General features: G+C 32.4%; 1 protein-coding gene across 1 annotated transcript; it reads right to left on the reverse strand.

Annotated features, from left to right (window-relative positions):
• Positions 1–1,427: 1,427 nt before the first annotated feature.
• Positions 1,428–4,609, reverse strand: LOC129301832 (zinc finger CCCH domain-containing protein 29-like). Its single transcript, XM_054940438.1, has 2 exons — positions 4,452–4,609; positions 1,428–3,783 (listed from the first exon to the last, which is right to left on the reverse strand). Exon 2 carries the CDS (start codon positions 3,772–3,774, stop codon positions 1,768–1,770), a length of 2,007 nt encoding a protein of 668 aa, XP_054796413.1. The 5' UTR covers positions 3,775–3,783; positions 4,452–4,609; the 3' UTR covers positions 1,428–1,767.
• Positions 4,610–18,812: the final 14,203 nt, after the last annotated feature.

Raw genomic sequence — 18,812 nt, forward strand, 5'->3', positions numbered from 1 at the left:
AATTTTTATTAAATGCAATTTAGTACTTATAATTTATTGATTTAATAAATTATAAAGATTAAAAACTATAAAAAAATAAGTTATTCGAGTCAATAAAGGCTGTGTTTTGATTTCAATATAATAAAATTGATTATTAAATGGGGATTATCAAATGGAGTTTCAAAGCCATGATTATTTATCAAACCCAACTTCAAAAAATGGAATGTTTTGATTTTTTTTTTTTTTAAAGTGGAGTTTGAGGAGTCATGATTGATTATTTAAGAGCATCCAAACACATCCAAATTATAAAAATTGAGTTGCTTTGAATCAAGAAATTAAATGAACTAAATTATTCCTATTCAAAATTCATGGCTGAATCAATAAACGGGAAAAAACTTTTGGGACTAAAAAAATTATTTTCCGTTTTATCCTATTAAAATCAGCTTTTGAGTTAGTGTGTATGTGAGAGAGAATCATGAATATATAAATCTGCAAGCATTTCAAATGGATTCATACAAGGGCATATGCATCTTGTGGGGTTCATTCGTTTTAAATAGTGTTGCTCGATATCCCATGCAGTTTCCTCATCTTCCTTCACTTATGACACCTGTCCCACTTCCTTCTCCTCCAAACTGCCAACCAAATACATTCCCGCGCACCCACACACACATTTATCTCTAATCTTTATGCATAAATGTCTGATTCAGCAAAATTTTCTTATATTTAATAGTTCCTTGCTAGCACAACTTGAACTGGTTGAAAACTTAGATTTGAGGGTCTTGTTTGTTTTATTCATGTTCATGCCATGCCAATAAAGTACTCCTTCCATTAAGTGATTTTTTAAAAACTTTTTTTAGTTCAAAATATAAAACAGTGGACAAGTCTTTAACGTATTTTTTAATTGCACTCTTACTTTATTAAATAATTAATAAAATTATTTTAAATAAGTCAATTATTCTATTTATCATTTTCAAAGACACAATTAAAAAGATGTAGAAATTTTAAAAAAATTAAAATGTTAACAATTTTTTTTTAATATATGTCACTCAAGCAACAATGACTTATATTGTGGTTTGGAAGAAATGGTATTTTTATAAGATTGAGAAAAAATCATTTGATACTTAATCGCTCAATCAATTGGAAGAAATGACATTTTTATATGATTGAGAAAAAATCACTTGATACTTAATCGCTCAATCAATGTATCAGCTTCCAGCTGTCTCAAACGCAACGTTCAAAACCATTTGCTTCAATCAAAGACTAGGCATCTTTCTTGACGCATAAGCCTACACCCTAGTGACTCATATCGTCCATCGTTCTTCCAACGCACCCCGTTACGTAGCTTAATCTATACGCCATGATCTGGTGTTTATCTTCATCTTCTTACGGAATCGTAGCGCAGCATTAAGTTTCAGAAGCAGTAGGAGAAATAAATGACAATTTCATACTTAACTGAAAAGGACAAAGATTTCATAAGTTGTACTTGCACAGATGTGCATAAAAGAGACATGCTCCTTTAGCGACGATAAAATTTTCCATGCTAAAGATGATACCAGACTCCCAGAAAAGGAGAAATGATCAGATAATACAATTACAGGAGAATGTTGCTACTCTTCCTTCCAAATATCTGGATTAAACAGGGTTTTGTACTTTGCAGCACTCCTTGTCCTATCTCTGACTATTCTCTATGTAAAGTGGAATAGTTATAAAAATTCAAAATAATAATAAATAAATAAATAAATAAACTTCGTCAGAATAATCAAGGAGTGTCGCCATAGCAGCCATTGCTTATGCAACAATCTGCTCGTGTTCTCTATACAGCTGCTCCACCCACGGCGAAAGCCTCTCTCTACTGGGATCAAATTGCTGCTGCTTCTCAGGGGGGACATCTTTAACTAGCGAATTGACCCACGACACGTCCGGCTCAAAATTTTCAGACCGTGCCGAGGTTGTGTTAGTGTTTCCATTGTTTCTGAACCCAAAAGAAGCAGATTTCTTCAGTTTGTTCAGCTCGTCTCCATTCATGCCCCAATCCAATTTCCCATCAGGGGATCTCCAATCTGAAAGTGTAGAGGAAACCCTGCAAGCGGTGTTGGAAGCTGCAGATTGGCCAAAATGGAGGGGCGATATCGCTCCACGATCAATAAAACTTTGACTTCGCTTTGCGAAGGCTGCAGATCTGGAGTTCATCACTGCTGCTGCCACAGCTGACGATGAGTCAAACCCTAAACCCAAGGAATTCCTTGCCGGTGAGGAAGGAAGGTTGGTGGGATAGCTTGCACGAAGGTGGTTCATGTTTTGGTGCATCTGAAGCCCATTTGGAGATTGCAGTTGAGTAGGCATTGAAGGTTGTGCTGATAGTCCATGAATTTGAGAAAGAACAGAAGGATCAACAGATCCCAGAAGGTCATCAAGGTTAGTTGGCTTCAAATCACCTATCCTACTGTATTCTTTGCTCCGGAAAGATGGGGAAGAGAGTCGAGCTATCTCTTCTATCAACTGTTGCTGCTGCTGGTTAGCCTGACTTTCTAGCCCAAGCAGTTCCATTTCCAAATCAAGATCCCTAGCACTTAAGGCAGCCTTCAGCCGGCTGCCTGGCAGCTGCAAGGATGGCGGGGTGAGGTTTATTTTGTTCTGCCACAAGCTTCCACTCTTGGGAGACGAAGCAGCCAAAGGAGACAGGGGTGGTGTCGAAACAGTTGACATTGGCAAAGAAGAGGAGCTAAGAGCTAATGGGCTCATAACAGTTGTGTCAAGTGCACTAGCCGAAAAGGATTTTGGTGAAGGCATTGCTGACCCAGTGGAAACATAAACAGGGCGTAACTCCTCAGGTTTGTGAGCAAAGAAGCAAACTTTCCGTGAGCATCCAGTCTCATCCTTGCAAAGCCTCGTTCGGTATTGAGCAGGATGGAGCCATGATTCAAAAACACCATGAGCATACTCACAGGCATCCCCCTTGGGGCAGCTTCCTTTGCGGAACTCTGGGCAAGGAACGCAGCTGTAAGGATACTTTCGTGGGTCCCTCCTCCTTGCATTCTCCCCAGGATGAACAAATGGACACTCAGTCCAGTCATGGGAGTATGCCCTTGAACACGGCTTCACCTTGAAACTGTACATCCTGAACTCATCCGTTCCATATATACCATTGTTTATGTCAGGCAAAGATATATCAACAGGATATTCTTTCTTCTCTGCTGCTTCTTTCGATAATAAAGACAGAGCTGTAGATTTCTGTGGCTCAGCCTCCTGTTCAATAATTTGAAGTAATCCATCGCCTCTCAGCAAGGACTCCATCGCCTTCCTTCGTGAGTTGGATGAAGGACTAAAGGCAGGAGCAATCAAATTAACAGGCTTATTTCCGCTAGCATCAAGGCAGTCAGGATCTGCCTTTGCGTCAAGCAAGAGCTTAACAATCTGCAGCGAGGATTCAGAGCCACCAGCAACAGCGCAATGAAGAGCTGTGACCTTATCAGAACCACAGGCCCGGTTCACATCAACTCTGCCAGTTTCAATAATATACTTCAGCACCTCGGTGCTTCCAAATAAAGAAGCAACCATGAGAGGCGTCCTCTTTTCCAATCCCATCTTCTTTGATCCGATTCTTCTTCCATACCAAAAGCTTTCCTCGTTCACATCAGAACCCTTCTCTTCTACTTCCCTTCTGAAAGTTTTGAGATCATCGGTTGCAGACAGCTCAAGCAAACTTGAGATGTTACAGAGAACATCGCGATTCTGCTTCCGAATTTCCATATCGTTAGTAGAGGGAGAAAGTTTAGTTTTTGAGCCACCACACATATCAAATTCCTGCATAATCGAACAGCATAAACTCAATAAGCCACTTTATTCAAAACGTCATCTCCTTACAAGTAAATGATTGAATACCCGTGTTAGGCATTCGGCCAACAAAAAAATGACAGGGAAAAAAAAACAGAATACCCAAGTTAGACAAGACGTTAAAAAGAAAACTTTCCATAGGCATCTGAAGGACCTAGGTTTTCAAATATTGAGGGATGCACTGCAAGATAACATCCTGATGAACATATTAAACGAATTTTATAGGCTAACAATTCTTGTGCTATATTTTTCTCACCAACCCAACCGAGAACAAACCTACACTAGAATTCCATTATGAAAACGAAAAGTCAGAACATAACCTTAACAAAATCGTCAACAACCCACGCTAACAACTTGGTCCAGCAATACCTACTTTCTACAAGAATTCTGATAAGAAAATTTTAAAACATCGTAGAAAGAAAAAGGACGAAAGCAGCAACCCTACAACAAAATTTCAAATAACAGTTTCAAACTTATATCAACAATCAGACCCACAAAGCTCATTCCTGGTACCCACCCAGAACAACCTTTCTCGGAAATCATCAACATCGACCCAGATCAAACCAGAACACGAAAACTCAAACAACATAACCTATCAAAACACCAAGAACTAAAACTTGCTCCAGAATACAACATACCTCTCTGTGCTAAGAGTAAAATCAGAGTGTTTCTTCCTTTTGCTCTTGTTTTTGTTGATGGTGGGAAATCGAGAAGACCTCGATTGAGAGAATGAAGAGGAAAGAGAGGAGCCTCCACCCTTTTATCCTCTCAGCCCGCCCACAGCGATGAAGAAGAGAGGAAAGTGTGATTTTTCCTCTCTTCGTAGCTGTTTCTGTGAAGGTCAAAGTCAATTATTCAACACGCGCGGGCCCCACAGGCTCCTCTCAGAGCGTTTGTTTTGTTTTCTAGTCGTTCGTGATTATCTTCCCCGAAATGAAATGCAAATGAAATTGAAATGAAACTAAAATTCGCTTCGTACATATGGAGCCCACTTCCACTTTCACTCGGCTTCAACTTTACGCGCTCTCATCGCTCCCGTGCGTAAGCTTTCTCTTGAGCCGTTGGATGCGAATTGCGAAGCCAAAGGCTCTGAACAACGCATCAATTCAATTAATGCCCCTTAAAGATTGCATTTTTAAAGCGAACAAATTCATTGCCTTTAATACACAGTACAACACAAATTTGATTATTTTATTATGGTAAGAAAAGTTAACGATTATTTTTTTTTATTTTAACCAAAAAAAAAAAGATACCCTCCTTGCTTGGGTATGAAAAACTTGACCATCTAATGTTAAGATTAACTTTCATTTGAGAGTTGACGTTGACTTATTTTTTATCCTGTTTCAGTCTATGATTCTTCTCTGAGATTGTGGCCGGCCGACCTGTTGCGTGAAGAATTTTAGTTTTGAGAAGGTGGCAGCTTGGAATCCGAAATACGATCCGAGCACAATCATTCTCATGTATAATAATTATAAATATTTAAAAGGAAAGTCTAAGAATGGAGAGTTTTTCCCTCCTTTCCCTTCATTTTTCTTTCTTCTTAACTTTCTCCCCACCTAAAGTAATAATTCTTCTTTTGATAACAAAACCCGGCAGTGCAAAAAGGACCATATGAGACTGTAATACAGGAAAATTAAAGATCCTAGTGTTATTTGTAATTGTGGTGAGGCAAGTTTATACAGCAGATAACTTCTCTGAAAACATGATTTAGAGAGACAATTCAATCGCGTATAGCGAGATTTTTTAGATATATTCTCTATCCTATCAGTGGATGGTTCTAAAAATGCTCACTGTGAACAAAGTTTACAGCCTTAAAAGAAAAAAACATTGAGGTGTCAACAATTTTCATCAGAGCAAAGGTAAGAAGGCTTAATTCAATTGGATGCAAAAGCATATTAAAACTCTAGCTAGAGAGGGAGGGGATAGTGATGAATAAATTAAGAAAGAGAGAGGATGAAATGGAAATTGATTCAGTTTCCAATAAGAATATATTTACATGGGAATTAGCAGAATAGAGTATGATGGTGGCATCCGCATAATGATCTTTAAATTTGACCTTTCCAAGTGTTCTTTTTTTTTTTTTTTTTTTTGACCAACTTGACCTTTCCAAGTTGGGAGGACGATCCAATCAGAATATTGCTGACTCAGTCTTCCACTGTTGCCTCTCTCTCTCTCTCTCTCTCTCTCTCTCTCTCTCGTCCTCACACTTCACACACGCACAACCGAACAAACCCACCCGCGTCTTTTGATTTTGATATCTTCTTTATTCTTAATCTCATCATTAATTAATAAAGCGCCCTATCATGCTCCCAACCCTGGAGTTTGTGGTTTTCTTGCTTCTTTTATGACAACTTGACCACCTAAATGTCCTTTTTTTAATTCATTTCTGTGGGTAAATAAAACGTTCGTGTATGGCTCTGTATTGGATTCATTATTTGAGTCAGAAACTCTAAACCATTTCATTATTGAACAATAATAACATTTGTAAATAAACCATACAAGAGACGACTCAACCTATTTATACACAAAGACACTCGTACAATGATTATACATGGACGGAAGTAGACCTAACAAAGTGGGCCAAACAATACAGATCAAATAATATCTAACATGACTCAATCCTTCCCCTTCAAATTAGAGTCGTATAAATCAAAGATTCTCAACTTGACTAACATGTTTCTAAAAACATCACTCTCAAGTGCTTTGGTTAGTGAATCTGCCTATTGATTGTGAGACCTCACATGCTGCAAATTAACTAATTTGTGCCACAACTTTTCACGCATAAAATGGCAATAAATCTAAATGTGCTTGGTCTATTTATGGAATACCAGATTAGTTGCCATGTGGATTGCTACTTTGCTCTCAAATTACATATTAGCTAGGGTTAATTTTTGAACACCCATATCAGACAATAAACTAGCAATCCATGTCACTTCTACTGTCACAATTGCCAAAGCATGGTATTCAGCTTCAGCTGAAGACTTCGAGATAATATTTTGCTTCTTGGACTTCCAAGAGATGAGTGAATCTCCAATTTTAACTATATATCCAACAACTGAGCACATGGAATCAAAACATGTCCCCCAATCAGAGTAATAAAAACACGCTAAATTTATCTTGCCAATTGAAGACAACAAAATTCCCAATCTTAGACTCCCTTCAAGATATCAAACTGCCATCATTGCTGCATCCATATGAGATTTCTTTGGCTTTTGCATGAACTAACTACAATAGCCTACTAATTAACTTCCTATAAGGTTTAAGGTTTGTCAAAAAGTAATCAGCCTTTTCTTTCTTAACTTTCTTCTTCGTCTTCTTTCCTTTTGTTATATCACAAGTTAAATGTAAATTTTATTCCATTAGGGTAGATATAGGTTTAGCACCATTCAAACTAACAGTGTTTGAAACTAAATCTCAAACAAACTTCCTTTGATTAACACAATTCCTTTATTAGACTTAGCCACTTCCAACCTTAAAAAATATTTCAACAACAACAACAACAACAACAACAAGCCTTTATCCCACTAGGTGGGGTCGGCTACATGGATTGCAAGACGCCATTTTGCTCTATCATTTATTAAGCTTTTAGAAATATTATTAATTAAGAGATCACGTTCAACAACTTCCAAGAGTGTTCTCTTAGGCCTTCCTCTACCTCTCTTAATCGGACTCAAAGTTATATGTTCCACTCTTCTCACTGGTGCCTCCCTTGGTCTTCTTTGTACATGCCCAAACCATCTCAACCGATTTTCTACCATTTTTTCCTCAATAGGTGCCACCCTCACTTTTTCACGTATGTGCTCATTTCGAATTTTATCTTTACGTGTATGTCCGCACATCCATCGTAACATTCTCATCTCTGCTACTCCGACTTTATGCTCTTGCTGTCCCGTTAGAGCCCAGCATTCACTACTATATAACATTGCCGGTCTGATAGCAGTACGATAAAACTTTCCTTTAAGTTTATTAGGCACCTTACTACCTTAAAAAATATTTCAAAACCCCTAAATCCTTGACTTTAAAATTATTATGTAAACTTGCTCAAATCTCCCTTATAACATCCTTATCACCTTCGACTGAACTCATGGGCAAGTCACTGTAGCTCTAATATATATACTGTTAGGCCAGTTTTGGTCTCCAACTTAGAAAGGGTTACTCAGCCAAAGGTTTCCTCACCCTAGCTTAGACCATGGTTTCCCTTACTCAAACTTCAGTATGTCATGATATGTCTAACCAACACTGCCAATCCAAGCAATGAGACAAACACTGCCAATCTAAGCAATAAAGCTAAGCACATATGTATATATATATTCATATAAATCACTATTGAGAGGTGACCTCTATAAGGTAGACCATATATTTTTCATAATATTTACAACTCCCCAACAATTAAACTCCCACCTTTATGCATGCATCTAGATCATCAAATTTACATATGCAAATATTTTAGAGCAGGTTCTCATTTTAAAGTTCACATACATGGTCAGACTCATAATGTATAGCATTTCATCATGTATATAGTTAGTTATTAATACTCTAGATAATACATAAACATGCTATATATACTCGTATCATCTTAATATCATCTCACAAAATCAACATATCACATTCAAATTTAGATTTCATAACTCAAATACAACTTGTAAGATCTTTAATTTTAAATTAAATTAATTAAGGTCAAATAGGCTAATTAAATGTATTAGTGAGGTGTATAGCTAGAGAGGCTTAACGAGTATGTTTCGTCTCAATTTTAGTTTTAAACGTGGGTCTGAAGGAGAATTGGGTTACTTGGGAATGAAAAAGGAATAATTTATAAAGAAAGTGATTTTATGCCATGTGCCACGGCTTATGGATAGGCCATTATGGTGCATGTGTAACAACACACTTGGCTCTCTGTGCCATTCGCCGTGGTGTATTGTGCATCCGTCGCAGCACATGGTTAAATTTTTACTGTATTAAGTCACAAAACTAAAGCAAAAGAGAAGAGAAAACAAAGGGAACTGAGAGAGAGACTAAAGAGCTAAGCTAGGGCTTGAAGAAACTGATTTATAGGAATAATTTAGAGCTCATAAACATTAAAGGTAAGCTTCCTTACTTAAATCTTTCTCTCTTCTTCCATTTTCTTGATGGTAAAAGTTAGGTTTGGTAATGATAATTTTTAGTCCATAGAAGCTATGGGTCTGAACCCATTAACTTAAATAGAGTTAATGAGAGTAAAGTGAGCTAAGTAAACTTAGTATTAATGATTGGTAGTTGGAGGACATTAAATATCCAAAATTCTCATAAATATGATGATTGGAAACAATATAGTTTCATTAATGATCATTTAAGAGTTCAATGTTATTAATGAAAGTTAAAGGAAGTTAAGAAGCCTTATAGGTATTGAGTATTAAGAAATGATGAAATGTTAGTGAAAAATAGCCAGGTTTTGATGTTTTGCATGGTAAATGCTTGTAGAATAACTACCATTGGCATCATTCAAGCTTCTTTGAAGCTTTAAGAGTGAGTAATTGAGGAGTGAAACATTTAACCTCTCAAAAGTTTAAGGTAACTAGAAGAATTCTATCTTATGTTTTTGTGTGTTTATTAGTTTATGAATTTATGATTGATCATTGAAATGTGTAAATTAAAATGAAATGCGTATGGCTTGATTTGTTATAAAATTCACTAGATCAAATTTGTAAGTTTTATGCTTTGTGATGTGAAATTCTTTGAAAACAATATCGATGAATTTTCGTATTATGTTATTGGAGTTCAATGACTTTGTAATTTGAGAAATAACATGAATTTTTGTTTATGAGAAGCTTAATAATGTTTAACATAATGGAGTTCAATGATTTTAAAAGTTTAAAGTACAATGATTGTGAAATTAGAGTTCAATGACTTATTTAGTTTGAAGTTCTAAGAAAATGTATTTAAGAAGTCCAATGATTTCTGTAATGATAAAATTTCAATAAAATTGATAATGTAAAGTTCTATGAATTATATAAAGTGTGAATTATGACATGAATGTGCATTGCATGATCTTGAGAGGTGGGAGTTCACCTAGAAAAAAGAGTAGATGATGAAATCCATGTGGTAAGGCCATCCATGTGATGGTTTACCAGATTGATTATATTTATATTATCCTACTTGTTCAATGAGGGACTGTTTCACTAGTTCAATAAGGGACTCAAACTTAGTTAGCTATCCACCGGTTTAATAAGGAGCCTAGTCTGGGGTGTATGACACCCCATAGTATGAGAAATAAGAGAAACTGTATTCAATAAGTGAGTTAGGTGCGTCTTGGCTGGGTAATCCCCTCACAAGTGTTTAGGCTAGGGAAGTCATGAAATATAGACTATCTCATTATGTTATAGCCTACAGTTTCGTATCAAAAAAATAAGGACAATATAAGGAAGGTGTGATCATGCATGTAATGAGTAAAGGACACATGGTTGTTTGTGTTGTGACTTTGATAATGATAATTATGAACTGAGTGATAATTACTCCTGAATATGTGTGATTGTATTGTGTGACAAACTTTTTGGGATGTGAAGATTGTTGAAAAGTTTTATTTCCCAAGTATGTACTATTATGCTTTAAAATGTGAACATAAATTCTCAAATGTTTTACATGGTTTAAAGTATTGATATTAATTACCACTTACATTTTAAACTAATTGATATGCATTAGTATAAGTTAGTCGGACCTTAGTTACTGAATGATTATACTCATCCTGCTATCTTTAATATTACAGGGAATAGCTCAAGAGGTGTGGATAAAGGGAAACACTTAAAGACTTAGGACCGTAATCCTATTATAGTAGGCCTCTTTATTTTGAGTATTTTTATTTGTATGACAATTTCAATTGTCAATTAGGAATTCTCAATTGATCCTTATTTGAATTATGTGAATTATAAATTGTAAATGTTTTTTTAGCTTTAGGGAGTAATTTGATAATATCTGTTATTGTGATAGGATCAAAATACTTATGTAAGTAAGAGTAGAGTATATTATGAGATGATCTAAAGTACTTGATAAAAATTATGGTAAACTCTCCCTTGTATGTTTTTAAGATTAAGGGGTTGAATAGTAAAAATTTGATTTGTGAGTATTTCATTTGATATGGTGCATTACACAAGTTAGTCTTAATGATTTGTATGTGATCAAATTAGTGTTAACGACTTTTGGCTTTTGATATTTAGTTTGGACACTTGGTTTTGTAATAATTGTTGTAAAAGTATAAGTTTTAAAAGGTGTGTCCAATTTTTGTTTTAGAAGGAATTTGAATCTGAAACCAATGCCATTAGTTAGAGCTCAAAAAAAACTTTCTATAAACACTTATTTTCCGTCAATCGAGCGTCGGATGGAAATTTAAGACGCATCAAAAGTTGCCCTAAATGCTGTTAAATTGATAGTAGAAATTACTGTCAAAATTCATGCAATTGCACCGCGATGCATGGTGCCATGAGTCGCGGCGCGTGTTATAAAAACAAACACACCGCGGTGCATGTTCAACGAGCCATGGCGTATGTCTCAATTTTTTTCAAAAATTCTCTTGTTTCAAATTCTAAAACAAGTGCACTTACACATGTCATGATCTCATGCTTCTGCATATTTGTAAACTCTAATTTTTTAATTGTAAAACTTTAAAAATGATTTTAGTTTTGTAAACTTAGGGTCTCCATTTTGCTAACCATTGAAAACTTGATATTTTATTAATTACTATAATCCTTTTCCCTAATTATTTGGAATTTGATTTTAATTATGGGATTAGAAGGAGGAGGATATTACACAACTCATAGTTTTAGTAAGTTAAATAACGTAAATAATTTCCCAGGCAATGTTAGAGACTATACTATGTATCAACTTAAATTCTTAGTTATCTCAAACCTTTGAAAAAGTAAAGATTCAACCTTTCACTCTTGAGTTCTAGTATACTCATATCCCGATAGTTCTTAAGATGAACTCACACTACAAATAGATTTTATATAAATAATTGAACTAATTAGAACTCTATTTTTTTAGACTCAGATGGATGAATTTTAAGAATTAAAATATAAGATCTAAGCCTAGGGCAATGATCTCATACATTAGATCTGTAAAACAGAGACTTAAAAGGTGTAGTTGATCCTGGAAGACTTACCTTATTGAAATTTAACTAAATTCAAACTTCTCATGTCACTAAAGGCTAACCTTAGTAGCAAGGACCTAGAAATTGCACCTTTGAAGTGTTTGAAAGTGATTTTTTGTTTTTGGTTTTGGTTGAAATGTCTATTTATAATTTTCTTGAAACACATTGCTTGTCTCAACGAGTCCTGCACTTCTTGCCCTAGTGAGCTCACCCACTCACTTAGGTAAGTGTCACAATTTAGGTCCCTCTTGCTATCATTTAGCCTTAACCCTAAGGTCAACACCTTATCTTAAAGGATACTAAGACCGCCAATCAACTCTCTAATTCTTGGATACTCAAATCTTACTAAGGCCTTAGTTTTTAGGATGTTATACAGGTCGCCAATGAAATAGTGACGCTGATACATTTACTAGAAGGGGGATGGAGCCCAATGGGTGGCCAAAGACAGCACCAGCTCTCTTATCCGATGTGTTGCTAGATGATTTAACTGGTGGGAGGGGCGAATACTTGAGATGCACCATTTGTTGTACTATTTGTGATGGCATCAATTGATTTCTATTTAGTTACGGGCTTTCTTCTTGTTTATTGTTTTACACTTTTACTTTTAGGTTGTATTCCTTTTCTAGGTTTCTTGTATAAAATTTCAGTGTATTATGTTGCATATCAGGTTTTTTTAGAGTTTTTTTTTTTTTTAGGCTATGGTTTGTGTATTATGTGTTTTAATATTAATAAAACAACTTCTTTTTTGGCAAGAAAAATATTAAAATATGAATGTCTAACATGATCAAAATTGAAAGTTTATTAAATTTTTAAATAAAATTAATGAGTTTTAAAATTTTTCTCAATTATAGTGAAACATATTTAAAGTGACTTATGAATAAAATCTTCCTTTAATCACTTGTATAAAATACCTTTGAAAAATAAAAGCTAATCTAATCTAAATTATAAGGTGCTTAATTAGAATATCAAATAATGTTCTATTTTTTTTTTACCTCTACAATTTTAATAACTTTCTTGTAACTTGAGCCAATATATTATAAGGTTGAACGAAGTAAAATGACTCCATCCCATTAATTAACTAATAAGGGTATACTCCTTTCAAAGCACAATATAAATTATTGTTAACTACTTTATATTTTTGAAAATTGATAATACTCTTGATTTTTTTAAAAAAATTTCTACATCTTCTTCATATAATCTTGAGTGTAATAAATATATCTTTCAAAATATCCTCTTTAATTACTTAATAAAGTAAAAGTATAATTAAAAAATATATATTTATAATAAATATCTAATGCTCTATATCCTGGATTAAGAAAAAATTTTAGAAAACAAATTATATTATGGTCAAGACGAAGTGATTAAAATGTTGAGATGTCTGTTAAAATAAAATAATCCAACAACTTTTCTTAATCAGTATAAAAAATGTCTGAAATACCTTACATAAGTACAGGAAATTCTTAGGCCCTTGATGATAATGCTCTGATTTCAGCAATGGTTGGCGGGCCTCCAAAATTGGATTAAAGCAAGTTTACCCTTTTCTTTCTTTTTTTTTTGGATAAGAAGTTTTTCTTTTTTATTCTGAACTCAAATTCAAATATGATTTGCTTCAGAATAGACAGGATAATGAATGGATCTGCATGGGCCATCTAAGAGTCCATAAACAATTTGGGCTCATGAAGCAGGGCCTTTCAAACTTTTTGGTCTTGTGGTGCGCTGACCTGTATAAATGGATTCCGTTTCCAAATGATGTGTCGAAACGTTTACAAGAAACTTCAAAGATATCCCTTATCAAAAAAAAAAAAAACTTCAAAGATATCCTGACCCAAAATAAATAAATAAATTTTTAAGATATCAAAGCTTTAAATGGCCGTACATTTGTAGCCATCGGAGGAACATTTATTTTTTTGGCGTTATATTATGGGACATAAAAATGCAAAGAAAATCATATGGTGTTTTGTAAGGTACTGGCAATTAGACTAGTTATTAAATTAATTAAAATATTAATTTAAGGATTACTGATCAAAATTATAATTAAATCATGATCAAACTAGTTATAAACAAAATATTTTATTAAATTAGTCATATCATTAATTTAATAATTCACTAGTTCAATTGGATGGGTCAACTTATATTTCTATACTCTGACTTTTTGAAAACACTCTTGTCTCATCCACACTTAAAAATATTCCTCACCTTATTCCTCACCATTGTCAAGGCTTGGAAATATTCTTCATGAATGAAGTTGAGAGCCAGGCTTTCGATGAGTCATTTTAATTTAATCAACATGAACAAAATCCATTATAATCTTAGGACGGCAGACATGTGGATGGTTCATTTACAAAGGAATTCAAGGATCTTTAGCAACAAATATGACTCAATCATGACAATGGCTGGGCCAGCCCATTATGATTTTATTTGAAAGGAGGACAACGGCAAAACGCCAATTATACGCTCTCTAAAAACCCTTTTAAGAGGTATTTGATTATTATAATGAAAATTATTAATTTTATTAAATTATAAATATGTCACTAATGTCTAAAAAATTTACTCACCGTCATTAATATCTAGAGTTTGTGTATTTATTTTTCCACATTTTTTATTGACAGAAAAATTAGCAAGGGATTGGTGAATGCTATCCAAGAAGGAACTTAAAACAAAGGTAGGTCTTCATACTTAACAGAGTTCATAGTTCTCCATCCAAATCCTAATGAAATTTTCAGAAAAGTGGTTGATGTCTTTTTTTTTTTTTTTGGTTGGTCCTTTCTTGCCAGGAAAAGTGGTTGATGTCTAAGACAATAAAATAAAATTAATATTTGGTGGGTGAGCAAATTGGTTACTTAAAAAAATGGTAGGAATGTGTCTAACTCGATAGTCGATACAAGCTCACTCTCAAAAAAAAAAAAAAAAAGAGACGAGGCACATGTGGGTTAGATTAGGTGGTAAGAGTGGGCCAGTGTGAACATGGGCCATGGGTTCAAAATCTAAGAAAAGAAATGCAAGAAACAAAAAATTAAAAACCCTGCATTTCAGACAAGGCATCAGCGCAACAAATGTTTATGTTGGAAATTAGTACATTATAACTTTTTAAATAATATTATTTCAAGTTTTTATATTTTGTTTATTATTTTAGGTCCTTTCAAAGATTCTATATTTTGTTTATGAAGGAACCTAAAATAATAAAAAAAAGTACAAAGACAAAAAACATTCAAAAAAAATATAGAGACTAACAGTAAAATGTAAATAAAATATAGGGACTTAAAATTATGGTTTTTCTATAATTTTATAATAAAGAATGGAAGCTAACAAAATGTGATAAAATTGATGGATTTTAAAAGTGAAAATCAAAAGAGGCCACAAATTGTGTTTGTTTTGTTGTGAGTCTGAACAAAACTCCAGACTTAATTTGCTCCAAAACACCCCACCGCTCGCATCTTACCCCTTCCTGAATGCTGGTTGTATGTTCATGGATAGGACAAGTTTGATTGTATCTATGTATTCTTACATTTATTACAAGACAAATTATGAAAATTAAATGGAGAAATATATGCTGGTCTCAAATTAAAAATAATAATCACTCACAAGCAAGCTTGTCAAGGTTAAATAAACTCATGATAGAAATATAAACTTGAATTGTAAATTTGTGAGGGTTTGTCTCTATTAATAAATATATACTAAAAATATATAATTAAATAATTAAAATAAAAAATATTATTATAATTTGATTTAAATATATTTCAAAGATAGATAATTGAAATTAAATATATCTATATTGATAGATCATCATACTCAACAGTCAACATACAAATTTTAAAATAGAATAATTTATTTTTGGTATTTATTTTTTTATTAATATTATTTTTTAGTTTTATTTCTCTTTGAAGTAGGTCCTACCATTTTTATGATTGAGTTCTACATCGTATATACTTAACTTACTCAACTTGATAAAAAATTAAGAAGTTTATTGAACTTAATCAAGTTTGTATCTAATTCAAGTTTATAAATAAGTTAATACGATTTTATAAAATAAAAATATAAAATTGATAAATTTAGAAAGTTAACTTATGAATTTAATTAGTTTGAGTTTATAAGTGAGTTAGTATAATTTTATAATATAAAAATATAAAACAATAAAATTGAAAATCAACTCAAGTATTTGCCAACGAGGCTCACAAGTTTTTTTTTTTTTTTGTTTATGAATATAGAAATTTGATAGGTGAATATTGAAGTTTAATATGTAGAGCCATCAATTAAGGCAAAAGCTCGTCGAGTTGACCTTTTTAAACTTGAAAAAATTTAAAGCTGAGTCACTATTTTATAATATAAAATAACATTTTTGGCTGGCCCTTTTAAATTATTTTATAATTTTTTAAAATTTTTAATATTAAAAAAATAAATACTATTTTAATTTTAAAATCCTAGCCTTATTTTACGAGGATGAAGAAGAAATATATAAAAAAAATTAATGTCTTTGTCACTGATGAGGTTTCACAAGAAGAATGATGAAATTATATTAATGTTGATGACAATAAAAATCATTAAAATTTAACTGAAGATGCTAGTAAAATTTCATTGTTATTGGTGTTGATTTTGTGATATTATTATTATTTTATTAGACTTAAATTTAATGTTATGTGTATTGACTTAAACTTATTTTTTTAGACTTAATATTATGTATAATAATTTTTTGGGATTTTAAATATTTTTTAATTTTTACATTAAAAAATAAAAAATATAGGGCCAAGGTTAGGGTTAAACTAACCAAAATAAAATTTAAAATATAATCAAACTTAATAAAATTAACCTGTTTAGATCCCTTAAAGACTAACTCTAATTGATAGGTCTATTATTGTGTGAATAGGAATAAAAAAACATCCAATTTTCTTATTTGACATCTGTTTGCAAATTTTTAATTTCCTATAATTTATTCTTGTTTTCATACACATGTTTCGTTTTTCTTTTTATATTATCAATGAGCAATTAATTAAGCACCGTTTTTGTCCTCTACCCTACAGTCGGCGACGCAAAGACATTTGGTTTCATTTGAACAAGATTTTTTTTTAAATATTTTAATTTTTAAACTTGACATGACTTAAATCTGAATTAATAGATAATTAAAGAAAGTGAAAGTTCTCTTCTCACCAGTTTTTCCTCCCAATGCTTTCACGGTATACTTCTCTTCTAAGATTATATCAATATTATTTGGGATGGAAGAGATCTATTTTGAAAAAATGATAAAAAAATTTATTTAAATCAGGTAAATGATATATTGATTCCATAAAATAGTATAATGCTCTCAGAGTGTCATGAAATTTTTTTGTCATTAGGGAATTAAAAGAAATGATTAAATTGCCCTCAAATAAAACAAAAATCTTAAACCTCAATGCAGAGCCATTTTTGTGTGTTCTTGCCTCTATTCGTTTTTTTGTGTTCCTCCTCTTCTCTTCTTCATGCTCTTCTTCTAGTTTGTGTCCTTCTCCTTGTCCTTCTCCTCCTTCTCTTTCTTCTCCTTCTCTTTTCATCTGTCTTATTTCTTTTTAAGCTTTTATATATAAGTTCATCTATTAGCTGTATAGTATGTGGGTAAGTTTTTTCTTCTCCTTGAGAATTTCTCCTCCCATGTGTGATAGTTGGAGTTGATGCAGGTTAACGTGCATAAATGATTGAGATTTTTATTTTTTTTTCATAATTGAGGTCCTAAAGAACCTAGTTGTAACTTCTAAATTTTATGAAACTTATTTATAAATAAATTTATTCCATAAGAACTGTATATAATTTTTCTAAAAAATATTTATAACACACATGTTAGAATATCAAATGTGAATAGATTTAATGTGTATAATAAATTGCAATTAACACAAAATATAGTGTATGAGAGCCTACCAAGAGTTGTTTGGACATCGTCATATATAATTGATTAGGAAAAGAATTAATTAATATGATTAATTTTAGATATTGATTAAGTGATGATATAATTATGTTTGGATATTATTTTTTAAAATTAATTTTGATAAAATTGATAATGTTTGGACATTTTAATCAATATTTAATTAATTTTAGACGCATAAATTACAATAAAATACATGAGTTTTAAAATGTAAATATTGATAAAATTACATATAATATTAGTAAATGTTTTTATCTATTTAACAAATAAAATATATTTTATCTTATCTTATTTATAAGTTACTTTTAACACATTTTATTGAAACTCTAAAAATCTATTAACTCTTCAAAAATTTATTCAGTTTCTAATTTTCTCCTTTTAACTAAAACTAAAGGGAGTATATAATAACGATCCATTTAGTATGTTGATAAAAAATAAACAATAAATTTTGATGAAAAATAGACAATTGAATAAAAATAAAATCACAATTTTTAAATACATTTCGTTGAAGGAAAAACAAAACTGAAAGCACCGAAAGCAAAAATGTTCATAAATAAATATAAAAAAAGAAAATAAAATATGAATAAAGTGAAAAATAAAGAAGAGCACGAGTAAACGAGAGAGAATAATGATAATAACTCATTTTGACAGGCCACGGTTTTACTTGGGAAGGTATAAGATCTGACAACTCATAATAGCTCCAATATATATAATCAATAATCAGAAGTAGGTGAGGGTAGCTTCATGCAAAACGGAGTTGTGGGAGTAAAATTTATTTGTGAACAAAATGGGGTGTTTGGGTTTTCTTTTCTTTTCTTGTTTTCTCCCAAAACCAAGGTTTTAGGTTTGTAGAATTGATTATGAAACCTATCCAAACATGTACAAATTCATTGTCTTGAGATTTCAAGCAGCGTTCCTAGCTAGTTTTCATCATATGTGATCTTCGCTCGTATCAGACAATTGAGTTGGGCAATTGCCTGGCATCATCAATATTGC

The sequence above is a fragment of the Prosopis cineraria genome, unplaced genomic scaffold, assembly GCF_029017545.1.
Source record: "Prosopis cineraria cultivar Desert tree isolate PC_DT_omini unplaced genomic scaffold, ASM2901754v1 PC2, whole genome shotgun sequence".
In the NCBI taxonomy this organism is placed as follows: Eukaryota; Viridiplantae; Streptophyta; class Magnoliopsida; order Fabales; family Fabaceae; genus Prosopis; species Prosopis cineraria.

Coding starts and splice junctions, on each gene's coding strand:
- LOC129301832 (XM_054940438.1), bottom strand. CDS start 3,774: ATGTGTGGTGGCTCAAAAACTAAACTTTCTCCCTCTACTAACGATATG.